The sequence below is a fragment of the Lemur catta genome, chromosome 8 (genome assembly GCF_020740605.2).
Source record: "Lemur catta isolate mLemCat1 chromosome 8, mLemCat1.pri, whole genome shotgun sequence".
In the NCBI taxonomy this organism is placed as follows: Eukaryota; Metazoa; Chordata; class Mammalia; order Primates; family Lemuridae; genus Lemur; species Lemur catta.
This window is the reverse complement of record NC_059135.1, coordinates 24,945,704-24,963,225: the sequence shown is the minus strand read 5'-3', so window position 1 is coordinate 24,963,225 and position 17,522 is coordinate 24,945,704. Positions and strand designations below refer to the sequence as shown.

The following is a 17,522-nucleotide window of genomic DNA, read 5'->3' as shown; positions in this document are numbered from 1 at the left end:
CCATGGCACTCTAGCCTGGGCAACAGAGCGAGACTCTGTCTGGAAAAAAAAAAAAAAGAAAAAAGAAAGTAGCACTAAAAGCTTCTTATTTAAAAGCAAATAAACTTAAGTGCTTTATATATTTGCCTTATATGTCTATATACATTTATAAATTTGCTTCATATATCCACCATTGAAATAATATATTCAACGCTGTTTGTAAAAATGAATGCCTATGCTGTATATAGGAATAGCCCCACCGTAAAGACTTTGATTTTTTTTTTTTTTTGGAAAAAAAAACAAAACTCGTGTTTATTTTCCATCAGCCTTATTTCCATCTTGTTTAAGAATTTGTGGAAGAACTTAAGACTACTCAGTGGTTGTTCCTACCTCTTCAGTGGCCTGAGCAGTGGGAGCTGCAGACCAGTCTTCCGTGGCAGGCTGAGAACCCCAGTCTTCAGTGGGGACCTGCTGAACAGGCACAGAGTCATCTGCAGGCCTTCAGACCAGTCTGCAACCTCAGACTGAGTAGCAGTGCACTCAGGAGCTGCAGCAGTCCATTCACCCTGAAATTCCTCTTTGGTCACAGCTTTCTCAGCAACAGCCTGGTCTTCCATTTCAGTCTCTTCAGGATCTCTGTAGAAGCAGAGATCAGGTGTGACCTCCCACAGGTGTCCACGGGAAATGGTGCCACACATGGGGAGAACTTCCCAGGCCAGCATCCACCACATCAAGACCCACTGAGTGAGCTCCCTTGTTGTTGCATGGGATGTCCACGTAACGCAGAGGAGAATCTGTGTCACACAGAGCAATGGTGGGCAGGTTAACGTACTGTGCCTCTGTGAGAGGCTGGTGGTCAGCCCTGGGATTGGTAACCACCAGAAGGTGCAGCTCCTGGAATGCTGCCTGGATCTGGTTAGTGGATGTTCTGGGAGTGAGGCGGCCAGCAACAGGAGTGGCTCTAGTGGCAGCAGCAAACTTCCGCACAGCTCTCTGGCCAGTATTCCTGGAGGATATGTCACTGACATCAGCAGGGTTTTCAATGGCAACAACGGCACAAGCTGCCAACAGAAGCTTCTCCCAGGTCCTCTTCAGATTTATGATGTAGATGCCATCGCCTTTCCTTTTGTAGATGTACTGTTCCATTTGGAAGTCAAGGTTGGTGCCACCTAAGTGGGTTCTTGCTGCAAGGAATTTAAAGTCATCCTCCTTCATTTGCAGGACATCAGGGCTCTGGATGTTGTGAAAGTTTCCCTTAAAGTTTCGACGGGAATCCAGAACAGCGCCATATGGGCCCCTCTTTGTGTAGCACAGAAAGGCAAGACTTTGATTTTAATGAAATTAAGTGAGAGGGTCCTTTTTGCCCTTTATATTTACTGTCAAAATATTTCCCTCTTTCCCAGTTCAAAGAACCAACTGTTCTAAATTTAGAAGAAGACAGGCAAGTGAAAAGAGAATGTACTGCCATTTCTGATGGCTCCTTCCCTGGCCTTGGATAGTTTTCTCATGGATATGGTCACTTCTCTGCTGGATACCTGAGTGGGATCTTCGACAGATCTCTGGGGTTTTCTCTCTGTGCAGCTCTCACGCCTCGGCTATTCTCTCCTACGAACTTGAGCTGCCTTGTTCTCCTTGGACTCTTAACTCCGTCTCCTCAACCCAGAGAGTAGAACAGGGTCCTCCACAGTTGCTCCTCTCTGTACCTCAGCCTAGAAACTTTCCAGGTCTAATTTGGGATAGACAGGACTTACCTTATTTGTTTCTCATTTCCCAGGGATTATTGTCTTTTACTGGATGATATCCACTGTCTTAAAAACAGTAGTTTTATATATTTTGCCTGGTTTTCTTAGTTATTTTAGGTAGGAGGGTAAATCTGGTTCCTGGCCAGAAGCCCAAACCCGTATAAGATGAGATTTTATAGAGATTGTGTCTAAAGGTTATATTGACTATTTGATATAATGTTTTCTCTGTTGAAACAGAAGGCATTAATTTTTCTTTATTCATGACTAGTTTAAAAATGATATTTTTCTCTTATTTTCTGTAACAAATCAGAATAGACAATAACATAACTGGGGAGAAAAAAATTCATTAGCTCAATATGCAAAAATATGCCTTGAGATACTATCATGTAGTTATGACTTTGGACATGGATATACATAATCATCTTAATAGCACACTCCTAGGAGCAAAGAACCCTGGAGTTGCTACTCTCTTTGCCTCTTTTTGTCTTCAAAGTGCAGCAGAACTTCAAGGTTGTTCAAGAATGTCTAGGTATAATTTAGTCCCTTTAGCAACTAGCTTATTGGCAGCAAAGCTTGGTAGGTACCTCTAGATTTTTCCATAGAATTTGATGGGCATTTCTTCTGCTAACATGCTACTTCATCTGGGGGCAACCCATCTGACAGCTCTAGTCCCACAGAATCTGATAGTTTCACTCCCTGAAGTCATGTCTTTTAAACATAGTATCATTCAAGAATTACTTCTTAGGAGAGGCTAGCTCAAACTGCTGAAAGAAGAGCCCATCCTGGTGTTCTGCAAGTGATTCCTCCAGTAACGTCTGTTCTGTCTGATCACACTACTACTGTTTAAGGACCCTGTTTTATCTTTTCTGTGCTCATTCCTAAATGCCTGTAGGTAGACATCAGAAGTATTACTCAAATCTCAGAGGATTGCTTTTTCTTCTGTCTGTTGGAAGTGAATGCAGTTGTAGGTGACATTGAAGAAGCAGGCTAAGACATCTCAGAAATACAAGCTCTTTGGTTATGGTGTAAGGGGGTTGCTCACTGTGGTAAGGTTTAATCTAGGTCCAGAAGCTGCTATCTGGCATGTTCTGTCTGTCTGCCTTAAGACTGGGAGTTTTGTCTGCCACTTCTCATTTACATGGTATGTGCTGTTCACAATACTTTTTTTTAGCAACACTTTCCTGCTCTATACCGGCAGTGAGGACCACTTAGTGAATAGAAGTTTCCTCTGGAATAAATCAATCTGTGGCTATTTTGCTTCATGTCACTTTGATTCTCAATTCCTTTTTGATTTTGCAACATTTTCCCTAATTGCTCTGTGTGTGTGCACAGGGGTATGCAAATTCACTGAGAAAATTATTAACATAATAAATAATTATTAACATAGCCGAATGGTGCTAAAATACTTTTTGTTTTGCTTCCAACCAAGTTTAGTTAACTGTAGAAAACTTAAGTTGTATATAATGGAAACTACTTTTGATCAAGAATATATTAATTTATGTAGCAATATAAACAAGCTGATGGTTTTAAAATGTTCATGCTTAAATCATCTTATGGATGAGATTTATAGGTTTTAATGCTGATAATTATATTTACTACAGTATTTACTGATTTTTAAAATTGCAGACTAATAATTAACAGTTCCTACTATTGTTCCAGAAAAATATGTATGAGTGAAGAACTTTCTTATATATTTTCAGGGCAGCAACAAAATATAATTTTTAGGTGGAATTTTATGCCTCCTCAGATTACCCAGTGTTATAGTACAGATAGTCTATTTACATAGTCTATAATATTTTTAATTCATTGTGTGAACTAGATGAACTTATTTTTTAATTCGTCTGTAGTACTGTTAATCTCATCCCAAGGAGAAAGAGTTCCTTTTCTTCTTCAAGATTAACTCTTCTCTCCTCTTTTACTCTTGATCCCTTACTCTCCTGTCTTCTGGCTCTTTCTCTAAAAAATAGCCCCTATTTTTACCATGCCTTTAATTTCTGCTTTACTTGGTCTTTCTATTATAGAACTTTCTATTATAGAAGACACACACCACATTCCCTATTACCTTTTATTAGTACTAACTCTCCTCACTAGTTGTAGTCTGCTTTCTACCCCTCACTGATTGCTTTTATGAAGGTCATCTTTGGTTTATCACACTTGTGAAATCTAATGGCCTAAATGCATATTGATTATGCTTTAGAATTGAAAAGGCATTTATTTTTAAAAGCAACTAAATCCAGGCAGTGCCTTCACTTATTCAATCAACAAACATGCATTGAACATGTAGTCTTGGCTAGGTACTGGTGCTACAGAGTTGGAAGATGCTACTCCTAGCCTCAAGGAACTTGCAGTTTAGTGGTGGCAATAGTTATAAAATAATCATAAGATGTGATATAAAGACTGATAAAGGTTTGGTTTGTTGATGGAGGCAAACATTATTCTCAGAGATTGTTTACTGGCAATGTGACAAATTTGTTGATATAAAGAATGTTATCATTAAGTGAATATAGAACTGAGACTTGTTTTCACTTTTTTAATTTTAGAGAATCATGTTGGTTACAAAAATCTTTGACTTTTTTTTAAGATGTAAACTTGGGGGTTGGACACGGTGGCTCATGCCTATAATCCTAGCACTTTGGGAAGCCGAGGTGGGAGGATTGCTTGAGGCCAGCAGTTTGAGACCAGCCTGAGCAAGAGTGAGATTTCATCTCTACAAATAATAGAAACAGTAGCCAGGCATGATGGCATGCTCCTATAGTCCTAGTTACTCAGGAGGCTGAGGCAGGAGGATTGCTTGGGCCCAGGAGTTTGAGGTTGCATTGAGCTATGATGATGCCACTGCACCCTAGCCCAGGCAACAGAGCAAGACCCTATCTCAAAAAAAAAAAAAAAAAAAAAAAAGATATAAACTTGATGCAGTCTCTTTTGTAAAGTAAAACATCCCTCCTGTGAACATCAAGAAGAAATTTTAACTTGAGTACCTAATTTCAAGTGTTTCTCATGAAACATGCTGTATGGCTCAGGGAGGGAGGTAAGGTAAGGTAAGGTAGAAGATAATGCAAAACTCTTGTGAAGACACCTAAATATTAATTTCATCCCACCTAAAGCACATTATTAATAATTTGAAACTAGCTGCTCTATGAAGGCAGGGACCTTTCTGTACTCATTTTTTCCTCTCCATAATATTTCTTCATACTGGCGAGCTAGCTACAAGGCCATGGAACTCTAGGGACTTGCCATGGCTGTTTTCCCTTTAGAATTAAGGTCCACAAGCACTTTCTTCTGTATAAACTCCCATGATTTTTGTCGTGTGGGTTGATTATCATGGCCGTTGCTGATTAATCCACCCTTTTCTTATTCCTAAAGCAACTTTCTGCGTAGGTTAGATGTACCAGAGCCTCCAGCCTATGAAGGGATCTGGTTTCTCTGTTCCATAGAAAGTCTCCATGTTGGATGGTACCTATGGATTGGATTAAATTCTCTTTCTCAGTCATTTTGATTTCCAGAGAAGGCAGTAGAAACAGGTACTGTGTGTATTAGCAGTAAAGGGAGGAACTGGAAGAGAAGCTGTGTCACTACTATGGTGGCCTCAGTAGGTGGAGCAGGGAACAAGAGAGAGCTGGCTTCGAGGGGTGACCACATGCCTGTGTCTCCAGCACTCTTTGGGTTGCCTGGGTTACTATTCTCTCAGGAATGGGGAAACCTTTTCTAGCTCTTCATAAAGTCCAAATAGATTCCAGCGTTTCTTTTCTTCCTCACATACATGTAATAAATGCACATCAGGTAACCAGGGCATGGCCTGCTCCTCATGCCCTAAAAGAGTCTAATGCAATATTTAGGCACAATAATTCTAAAAGGAATTAACGAGTGCTTCACTGCCATTTCATACATTGTAAGAGCGTGCCAATTTACCATACGATTAATTTTTAGCCTTATGGTGTTTCTGAGTTTTTCTGTCAGTAATGATTACATTTTTGCCAAGATAATGCAGCGTTAAGCGGTTTGTTTGAAATTTTAGGCTTTTAAAATATAAACCAGCACTTTAAAAAGTATTACAAAGAAAACCAACCAGGTAAGCTTGAGAAAGAATTTTATTATCCATGTTTTAGAATAGTTCTTTTTTAAATTAAAACACCTACTGTTAGATTGTAATGTGTGTTTATACATATAAATAAAATCTGGGCTGGCAAATATGTGGTTTTCATAAGACAGGCTTTGGTTGATTGAAGATTAAGTATTTTTGTAAAACTTGTTCTTTTGTGAAGCTAATATTTCATGTTACCACATGAATTGGTCAGCAGAAGTTCATTTACAATATGCAAATCAATTTTTAAGAATACCTACAAGGTTTTAACTGTTATTTTTGGACTTGTTCTCCATCCCACACAAGTAATTAAGTAATAAGTGTATAAAAAAAGAAAACATTCCCTTGAATCATCTATTAAAATCTAGCTTTCACCCAATGACACATCATTTTATTTCTTGATCTTGTAATATCGAGCACATGCCTTGGTCATGTTCCCATATTTGGGCTCTATTCTCTGCAGTACTTCAGTCCCTCTTCCATCTGCCCCTATTATGTGTTCCCACTTCCACCCCTTCTGTGATAATGAAAAATGCCTCTTTCAGGTATCTAAGGCAGGATTGATAGGCGATTGCCTTCAGCAGTCCCCTCAAAATGCATAGGTTGAAATCTTAATCCCCAATATGATAGTAGTAGGAAGGGCTTTTGGGAGGTAATTAGGTCATGATGGTGGAGTCCTCATGAATGAGATTAGTGCCCTGATAAAAGGGACATCAGAGAGCCGTTCTGCCCTTTGTGGCTATTTGAGAACACAGTGAGAAAGCTGTCTATGAGCCAGCAAGTGGGCCCTCACCAGATATTGAATCTGCCAGCAACTTGATTTTGGATTTCTCAGCCTTCAGATTGAGAAATAAATTTTTGTTGTTTAATTCACCAGTCTGTGGTATTTTTGCTATAGCAGGCTGAACAGACTGAGACAGTTGGGGAGAGGGAGACATGCACCTGTGACTCTGCAAAGTGTGACTCTGTGGTTCATACCACGATTATCATGTAGTGTCTAACAAATAGTTGTGTTTGACACCAGGCTAGGTACGTAAAAATTTTATTCAGGCATCAGCTACTTTCTGGGAGTGTTCATGGGAATATGGGAGACTTTGTTGAAATGCTGTTGTATATTGTAAGGCACAAAGGAAGAATCAGGGTAAATGTACATTGACACAGTTAGGGGTCAGAGTTTTATAGTTGCTTCTCCAGTGATTCACAGAGGAAGACTTCCTGGAATAAGTGAAATATTTAGTAATCATTTCAGCCTGTGTTCTTCCGCAGGTAATCAACTGCAGTAATAAAAAATAAAAATGTGCATCTTAAATTCCATATGAAAAGACCCTTGGTAAGTGTGTGCTACGCAGAGCGTTCCTGACCTGATCCACAAGTCTCTACCATCAGAAAAATTCAAAGGCACCTAATCATCCCAAACCAATTTTCCAGTGCAATTGGCATATCCTGATTTCATCCACACTAGCCCTATGAACATGGGCAAGGTACATGACCTCTATGAGCCAAGGAATTTTCTAATGCCTATTACAGAACAGTGTGAGGATTCAGTGAACAGTGTGTACCAAATTTCCCTGGCACTGAGTAGCTTCTCAGTAAGTGTTATTTTCCTTAGCTATTTCCCATTTAATATGTCAACTTTTCTTAGCAAGTTCCCATTCAATATGACAGTTTACACAAACTGTCATATCGAGTGGAAACTTGTTCAGGAAAGCTACATAGCAGAGGAAGCAGCCAGAGTGAAAGGATGTCCACTTTAAATTTACAAGATGCTTGTGTGTGAATTATGACAGTGCCAGACATTAATAAGAATATTTATAATTTAGTAATGCCTTTTTTTCTCTTGTCTTGGGTGTTATAAAAACCCTGTCTATGAGTTATGTATGTCAGCAATTTTATCCTCATCATTGATGGAAAAAAGTACTTTATATTTTATTGGAAATAAGATCAGTGCATTCTATATATATTATACATTGTTTTGTCTTGCTACCTAAATTATCATTCTCCTTTCTACTTGGATGAAGACTTCTAAATTCCCCTGGCCTCTTGCCCTGATCTTACCGTTCTCCTTGGAAATGGAGTGAGTTACCTGGTTGTTAGGTGCAGCCATTGGCCATGTTTCTCAAGGGGTTGGAACTCATCTAATAAAAGTCCACAAATGTAGGTCTTTTTCTGCTCTCTTCACCCAGGTGCTATCGAGTGTGTCTTTTGTGTAGCACTAGCTTCTTCTTGTGTGGACTTGCCTGGAAACCTGCACTTAACAGGTAGGGACTATTGGCTGGTAGACCTAAGACACCCTCTGCAGTATTGGCTTTATCAGTAATAAAGGTGACATTCTAGTCTGCTAAGCCATTATGTATATGACTTTATTCATTCTGCACATTGGTGAGAAAAATAATGTTCTTTTTCCTCTTGAACCCCTGCACAACTAAAGAAAATTAAAGTTAAAAAAATTGAGGGACTAATTCAAGTTCTCCTGGTTAGTAAATCCAAATCTTCAGACACAGAGTCCTGCACTCTTTACAGTAAATCACACAATTTATTCATCTCACTTTCCTTTCACATGTTATTTATTTTAAACTTTTATTTGTTGAGCCACCACTTACCAGCACTGTTATTTGGGGAAATTTATTGAGCCCCTCAGAATTTATTTACCTCTTCATTTGTAAAGTACGGATAATAACCTCTACCTCACTGGGTTATTGCGAGAATTAATACAGTGTATGCAAAGAGCCTATTTCAGTGCCTGAATTCTCTTTCCCTTTCTCCCCTAAATGTATAACATCCAATTAAAAGAAATCTATTTGAAACTTGCAGGTATCTCTAGTAGGTTGCTGGATAAAACACATCTCCAGGTGTTTATTATTTCCCATTTTAAACATTTATTGAAAATTAGCATCTCTTGTCATAATTGATAGTAATACAATATATAATTTTTTCATTAAGTTTTAGAATTTTTATAACAAAACTATTCTATACTTAAATTTTGAATAAATCACTTATTAATCAATATGCTGTCACATCTGAAAGTTCAGTATAGCAATGGAAACCTTTTATAGTACTTATTTGTGGCAGGTAGAATTCTAAGATGACTCCGGGTGACCCAGGCCCTTGTACAATGAATACCCTCCTCTTGAGTGACTTGCCCTAATTAGCTGACTTTGAGTTATTCAAAAGGGAGATTATCGTGGGTGAAACTAACCTAATCCTAGCAAGAAAACAGAGGCTTCAGTCCTACAAACAGAATGTCATATGAATGGAATCATGTTTGCACAGCATGTGTCAATTGATTCTTAGACCTTGGGCAGGAATTTGCTAAAAAGCATGGATATGAATAGATGGGGAATAAATGGGTATCTGGTGTCTGCTCAGCAGCTCACACGTACAGCTATTGTTGAGTCGCATTACATCTTATGGATATACCCAGTGTGTTTACCCATACACTTTTATGGATATTTGGATGTTCCTAGTTTTTAGCTGTTTTGAGGAAAACTTAAATAAGCTATTATGTACATGTCTTTGTGTGGAAACAGGTTTTCATTTCTCCTGTGTAGATAGATACATGGTAGTAGAATTGGTAGGTAATATGTTAAGTATTAGGTATGTTTAAAATGATAGGAAACTGTCAAACGGTTTTCTAAAATGTTTCTACCATACTTGGTGTTTTAGAAAAGAAAAAATTTACTAGCTGTTTGGATGCTCTATATCTACAACATAAGAGAATCTAATAATAGCTTCCCACTCTATCAGTGTAGGAATTGCCTAGGTAATACATGGAACATGTGGATGGAGCAGGCGCACAGGAAACTTGGGTTGAAAAGTTTTGCATTAGCTTTCCCATCCCATCTCAGTTGAGTCTGATCCTCCTTATTCCTATCAATAAATTCATCTGCTGTTAGGCCCTTTTCTGCTCTAGTTACTGAACTGAGACAGGGAGAACATAACCTATTCCAGGGAATTTTTGGAATTATTACTCTGAGGTTCACTTCATGCTGTTAGTGTGCTTTGGTTCATAAGCCTGGCCCTTGTGTATTGATTCCACTCCAGGTTCCTTGCTCTGCCTTCCCACTACTGCCCCCTTGGGGGATCTGGGGATCTGACTTATCATTTTCATCAATATTAGTCTATTCTGTCTAAGGTCTGTACCTGTGCACTAACCACTTCACTCTTTATGTCTTACCCTAATTGGCAGCTGTAGACCTGGCCCAACCCCATAATTTCTATACCAAGCCTTTTCTCAGTAAAATTGTTATTTAGAAATTCACCAGTGAGAAAACTATTCCAAGGGAAGTAGTCAGAGGTTTTAAGATGCTAAATGTTTTCTTTCTTTCTTTTTAAGTATATTTGGATCTAAAGTAAGGAAGATTTTTCCTTTCATTATTTGTATAGCACATACCAATTGATTCTTATATCTTGGGCAGAAACTTGTTAAAGAGCATGGATGTGAATAAAGGTATCCCTGGTATCTTTGTTCAACAGTTCACATGTAGCTACAAGGCAGAGATTTAGGGGAGTGATATACATGGCCAAGGAGAAATAATATAACATTGCCAGTGGGACCCCAGTGCATTTTAGGAGACGTAAGGAATTCCTTAAATTTTCTGGTAGAATTGTTGCAAAAGGTAGAAAAATGTTTAAAGAAGATTCTTGTGAAACTTATGCAACGTTCAGTGACAAATCCAACTATACTCTAAAATTTGCTTTATTCTGGCCATATTGTGCAGCAAACAAAAATGTGCCTGTTTTTAGCTTCTTTATCTAAATTTCTTCTGGCCTGTGAGTGATCCCAGAAAATAGTCTAGAAATATATTATATTGAAGTAATGCATGAGGGACATATCAATCGCCAATAGTTGAACACAAAACATAATGCATGAATGTGAGGGCTGACATTGATGCTTCTCAGTGGACACAGCTGAATGTCACTTCCGTGCTGAGACTCAGGTATAATCCCGATGCCACAGTGAGCATCAGTGGGGATCTGCACGCTCTGGTCAAGACAGATCTCCTCCAAGCTGAATGTCTGTTTGCCACGATGAAGATAACAATCTGGGAGCAGCAAATGGAGGAGGGGGGAATGGGTGTCTAGCTTCGTGTAGAAGCTAGGAGTAGGGAATGAGTGTCTCGACTAATATTTAATTTGGAAGAGAAGGTATTTATGTAAAAAATACCCAAAACCCAAACAAGAGAGCATGTGACCAGGCAGTTGCATGTGTGACGCAGAAAACAAGTGCAATAGCAGTTAAGCACAGTGGGAGTTCAGCATAGGCTGGACAGGTTAGAACAGGTTTCTCAGGGAAGGGGGGGATTGACCAGGCCCTTAAGGGTTTGGACTGGTGGAATGAGACAGGGTGGGCATCTCATGTCAAAAAGAGGCTAGGCCAGTGGACTTGAGAAGAGTTAAGGATTTGTGTCAGGAAAACCAGTAAGAGTAGGGCATGATATAGTATGGAGAAAGTTTGAGAAGTGTTAACTAGAGGTTCTGGAGATTTGGGGAGAAATATAATGACAACTCTTTTTAAGTCTGATCTGGGTATGCAGGATGGGTTAACCCAAAACACATTACCATTGTATTACCTCTCCCTCAAGGGATGGTTCCCTTAATAACAATTTAGTGTAAAAAAGGCTGTTGATTTAGTGCTGCTGCTGAATGCTAGTTTTTTTTAAAGACACGCATTTTTCCTTTAGAATTTTCTATTAGATAGATGAACTGTTATTTAAACTACAAAGTTATATAGTCCCATAAAACAATGAAACATTTACCTGATAACTCCAAAAGGAGAGATTATTGTTATGTATGTATAACAAACTAATTTTCAGTGCTTAGAATTGGACTAAAAAAGCATAAGCAAAAACAGCACAAACATTTGGAAAGCACTCAGCTACCTTCCACCACTCCCTTCTTGGAACAGAAATAAAAGCCTTGTGCTTTACAAAAGTAGAAAGAAGAATTTTATTTGTACTTGTTATTCTCCAAGTTACATTCACCACCTGACAATTTTAATACCTTTGTGTAGTACCTTTCTTTACAATATGCAGGGAAATGATCTGTTCCAAGAAACCATGTCCTTTAATTATAGTGTGCTGTGATTATTTGTAAAATGGGCCTTTTGAATAAAGACACGAACTGGTGGTCATTTAAAAAGCAAGCAGTAAAAGTGCTTAATAAATACATCAAAAAAAGTTCCCTCACTAATATTCAAAGAAATGCAAATTAAAATAATGAGATGCCCTTTTTGCCTCTCATATTAATAGTTTTAAAATTATTATGTAAATTTTCAGGAAATTGATGTACATAATAGAGATTCTAAAAAATGTTCTTAAGCTTTGACCCAGCAATTCCATTTCTAGGGTTGGCTGCATAGATCTTTGGTCATCTGGGGGAAAGTATTAAGGCAAAGTAAAGCCAGGGAAAAGCAGCAATTTTATCCTGGGCTGTAGTCTTATTTGCAGTGGCCCATTCTCTAATTTTCAGGTACATATTACTAGTAAATCTCCTATGTCAACTTTATTTATTGGACTCTAGATTTGAAATGGAATCAGGCTTTCAGCCTTGATGTGGCCAGTCCCAATTTGGGGTAAATGACCTGTGAAGATCTAGACACAGAATAAAACACAGAACATAAAAAATATCCAAGTCTGATAGAGAAATTATTGCCAAAATTACTACTAGGTCCATTGAGGAAAAACTTCAAAGAAAAGCATTTCTTATGAAACAAAGCAGCCCTTCCCAACTAAAACACATATGAAGAAATTGCCCACCCCTCTCCTGACTCAGAGACCCAGAAATCTGGGCATTTGTTTTCACCATATTCTGTAGGTAATTATTTTAAGCAGCTGGATTACTGTTCCTTGCCCTCCATTTTCCTGTGTCTCTTCAGACACAGAAAGTGCCAGCAAATAGATGAATCATCAAATCTTTAATTCATTCCATACATCTGGCTCCTAAAGGCACCACCTCCAGACACCATCACGCTGGAGGTTAGGGCTTCAACACAGAATTCCGGGAAGGGGACACAAGCATCCAGCTTATGACAGGCGAGGTGTGAGATCTCAAGAGTCTGTATTTTACATGTGTGAGATCATTAACAGTTAGCAGAATTTTAAGTTTAAATGTTAATTTGTAGTCAATGTTTTCTCTTTTTTAAAATTCTTTTTGACTTTTTAGATTTTGAACTTCCATACACAAAGGGACAACAATTTGACTAAGTGTCCTCTGCTTTTTGAGATCTGGATCATTATTTGACCTATTATAATATCCTCATAGTCATCCCATCTTATGTGTGCAGAGATAGCACTTTATTTTTTTTAAACAGTTTCACATGCAGTATCAAATTGGATTTTGCAAAAAAAAATTCTATGAGATAAAAAGGACATATATTTTTTTACTTTACAGCTAAATCTCTAGGGAGAGTCTAGGGTACCTTAAATCACATGGCTAGAACATGGTGGTGCTAAATCTTAAATAAACAGTCCTGTTTTCCCAGATGCACATTCAGACATCCATATCAAATGAAATCATATTAATCCAACTGGAAGTTTCCGACTTATAACATTGCACTCACAAATGACACATACTCCTAAAAGTCTCTACCATACTATGAATGTATTCTTTGTCAGCACGTGATGGCTGAAGCTTCTGACTCTGTTGCTTTGTTCCTTTAGGAAAAATTCCTGGGGCTTCAGAAATGAAGAGCCATTTAACTACCTTAGAATTTAATCTTCCCTTTAAAATGTAGCTCTGTTTTTTCCAATTAGATGACCAATTTCCATTATGAAAATAATTGAGGCAAAATAACATTGGGGTGATTTTGCTTTTTATTATACCATCATACTGTTATAGCTAGAGAATGTCACAATATTGCAATCTTTTTAAGTGATTAGTCTTTGACAGGCAGAGACCATATCTGTCTCAATCAGTGATTACATTATCATAACAACCTTTTTTTACAAAGAGGAGGAAACTGGTGATCTCAGGTTAAATATCTTATCCGAGCATCACAGACTATCCTTGCAGTGGCAGAACATGGATTTGGCTGCAGGGCTCTCTCACTCAAAGCCATCCATAAACGTTGCATCATGCTTCTTGGGGACACAGGTTACACGGTCCTGGATGGAGTTATGAAGTAACTAGCAAAGTCTTACGACTTCACCCTTCAATCACATTGATCCCAACAACACTGAAGCTATAATTCCACACATACTTTCAGGAAGGTCTAACCTCAGGTGATGTTCCATGTTGTCCTTTAACACAATGAATTCTCTTTCTTCTGTCATGTTCACTCCTGAGTCCCAATCCATCAAGATGTGAGGGTAACCTGTTAGGACATATTTATCTTCCTGTATACCTACTCTGTGTTGGTTCAGAGATATTGTAGCCGCTGAAATCCTCTATCATTGCATAAATAATCATTATAAATTGTGTGGTTTGAAACACCAAGTAATAGTGGTTTCTCTGAAACAGACATGTTGAGATAAGAGTCATTATAAGGTAGACACAGGGAAATAAATATAACTTTAGAAAGAAAACTGTCAAAGACCATCGTCAAATGATTAGGATATGAGACATACCAGTTCAGTGACTTATATCCCTGAACTTCTGCTTCTCCTGATATTATAATTCTACCTGCAAGAGCTTCAAAGGCAATTTTTAGCTAGCAACTACACCAGGGGGGAGAATACTAATCCAGGGTCTGGTACTCAGTAAGCACTCATGGATGTAAGCAGTAGACACCCTATAGCCCAGACCTCTTGGAGCATAACACATATAGAAAGCAATGGTTCCAAGTCACTGCAATCAATCAATCATGAATAAAAAGAAAACAATGGAAGATTATTTAAGCATTTCATGAATATGTTGAATTAAATAAAGTAAACTTAGCGTTAACATCTTTGCCCACTTCTTAGAATCAAGAGATTCTAATTAGCAACAATAGGGTGTTCATATTGTGAAGATGTTTTCATTGTATCTGAATTTAAGCATTAGAGAGTATTAGACATTCGAGGTACTAGAAAATACTAAATTTTTAATAATTTTTTCCATTACTCTGAACATTAGGAATATGCCATACTTTATAGAATAATACATTAAAAGCAAGGACACACACACACACACAATCTATTGGGGAAAAGTCTCCAGATTGTCTACATTTCTTGGTGCAGCTCTATGGCATTATGCAGCATTCCATTAGAATTCTTCCTTCTCATTATTTTAGTTCTTGACAATTATTATGCTTAATTAACTCAATAAATTGTGGATTATTGCCAGTTATATTTGCAGAAGCCATAACAGTTTAGTAACTTTCATAAATGCCAAAAGATAGCACACGCACTGGGGGGACTGATAATTAAACACATCTTTTAGTTTCTAGGCTATAAATGGAATTTAGCTCAGGTTAGTTTGCAGGTTGTTGTCAATGTGTAGACTCTGAAATAGTACCTTTCCCCTATCTCCAGGCTGTGTATGACCGTTGAGAAGAAGTAATGAATCATGGCTAGGCTGACTCTTCCATTATCTTTAACATAGTGTGCCAGGCATTGATGTTTTATTCACAACCATTAATAAGCAAAATTTTAAGGTATTTGAAGAAAGTTTTGTTGTTGTTTTGTTTTTTTAAACTACTATTTTGCTACAACCTAGAAAAGCACCTGGCACATAGGTATTTAATGAATGTTTGTTGGAAAGATAAACAAATTGCTATTTAGTCCTGTCTTTGAGAGGGGTACTCACTTTTTCTGAGTCTCCAACTACATATCAGAAGATACTTATTGAAAGTAAATATTTATTATCCAATAATAATAATAATCATACATGTGATTTATTACTAGAAAGCTTTTTATTTATCTAGCTTAAAAATAAAAATCAAAAAATAGAAAATTAAAGAGTGAGACCCCGTCTCTACTAAAAATAGAAAGAAATTATCTGGCCAACTAAAAATATATATAGAAAAAATTAGCCGGGCATGGTGGCACATGCCTGTAGTCCCAGCTACTTGGGAGGCTGAGGCAGTAGGATCGCTTAAGCCCAGGAGTTTGAGGTTGCTGTGAGCTAGGCTGACGCCACGGCAATCACTCCAACCTGGGCAACAGAGCGAGACTCTGTCTCAAAAAAGAAAAAAAAAAAAAAATAGAAAATTAATTTATTGGCTCTTTGATTCTTAATATTCTTTAAGCCACAGAAATCATGGAAAAGACTGAATTTGCTACACTAGGCATTTCATTCAAAAATATTGGTCTCTTTTTCTCTCAGAATGAAGTAGTCTAAGTCTCAGAGCAGATATATCCTCATTACCTTTAGTGAAATGTTTATTTAATTTTCAATGTATAACTAGAGTCTATGTCACACTTAGCACTCCTTGGCATTCTCTTCAAAAATCTGATGTGAGAATGACCATGGAAGTCAAACATGTGTCTCATGCAAGAAGTGGGCCGATAAACTCCCTGTTGGTTTATGGAAATGAAGGTTGGAAATTTTTACTTTTTGTAGCAGCCACTGTCAGTGCTCCAACTGTTTCTAGTGGCTATGGTGATTTAGTGGATGAATTAGATATGTGTCCCTAGACGCAGAACCTGCAAAGGAGAATGAGAAAGACAATCACACTCTGGTGTTCAAAATGAAAAACTTCTTTCAGGGGTACTGTATCATTACTTAGAGAGTCATTTGTGTGAATGTGGTTTGGGGAATGTAATTAGATCTTTCTGTTAAAACTGGTTAAAGGGATTTCTCTTTCCCCAAAAGTTGTTATATTACTAATTTATTTACTATCTCAATATTGTGCCATTTGAATCTTAAAGCAGAGAAGAGTTGTCTCATCTACCAATGTCTCTTTTGATAACACAAATGCTGGAATTATCAAATTAAAGTCTCTTAAATTCTAGCTCCTAACCAGCACTAAACTTGACTAAGGATTCAAAGGATCGGGCAAACACCAAGCACAAATGAAAGTCTTTTCTTGGAGAAGTCTGAGACTATTCAGCACAGCTTTCTAAAATAACACTCTTCTCACATAGTAGGATGAGTTTTGGTTTTATATTTAGCAGACAAGTTTCTTCCTTAGCAATATATGCAGAGACATTGTTTAAACAAAAGGAATAATTTCAGTTATGTAACATCTCTTCTTCATAGCCCCTTGATTTAACTGTATAATCCCCCCTTCCTATTTTCTAGCAAGCCATATCGTCCATAAATCTGTAAATTTTGTTATATGAAGACATGTTATAGATGTAGACTCTCCATTATCTTTCCATTCCTAGTAAATACCATTAGTATGTTTACTGGGGAATCTGATCATTAATATGTGTGCAGGAAAGGGTTAACTCAGCAAGTCTGGGTTTCACATTCCCAAGTAAGGCCAGTATTCAGGACTAGCCCTCTGGTGGCTGCTCAGAGATGAACTCTAAGTCCTTGGCATAATCTGCTGGGTAAGAATGGTTTTGTATGCCTGAAGCATTGGGCCATGCTATACCAGTTTGACCAGGAAGTTGATGCTAACAATATGATCTCTGGCAATGCCTGTTTTAGCTTGGGGCAGGGTTAAGGTGGGGCTGGAGTCAGGAGCAGGTGATAAAGATCCTGGACACCAAAGCTCTGGTAAGCATCCCTGGTTGGCAACACTTTGCACAGGTTTTCATGCATCATTGCTGGGAGAATTAAGTGCATCTGTGCGATTTCACTGGGAGAAGACACCTGGAAGCTTCATCCCATGTGTCTTTTCCCTGTGTTGAATT

The 17,522-nt window shown here is 37.9% G+C and overlaps 2 protein-coding genes across 2 annotated transcripts in view; one reads left to right on the top strand and one right to left on the bottom strand.

The window, feature by feature from the left end:
* Positions 1-17,522, top strand: part of PTH2R (parathyroid hormone 2 receptor) — a 101,565-nt gene that overhangs the window by 3,495 nt on the left and 80,548 nt on the right. The gene's annotated exons all lie outside the window — the stretch shown is intronic.
* On the bottom strand, positions 349-14,072 carry LOC123644103 (40S ribosomal protein SA-like). Its single transcript, XM_045560278.1, is given in 5 exon segments — positions 349-467; positions 470-713; positions 715-1,278; positions 10,687-10,844; positions 14,000-14,072. Coding segments are annotated over 5 exon segments (1,158 nt in total).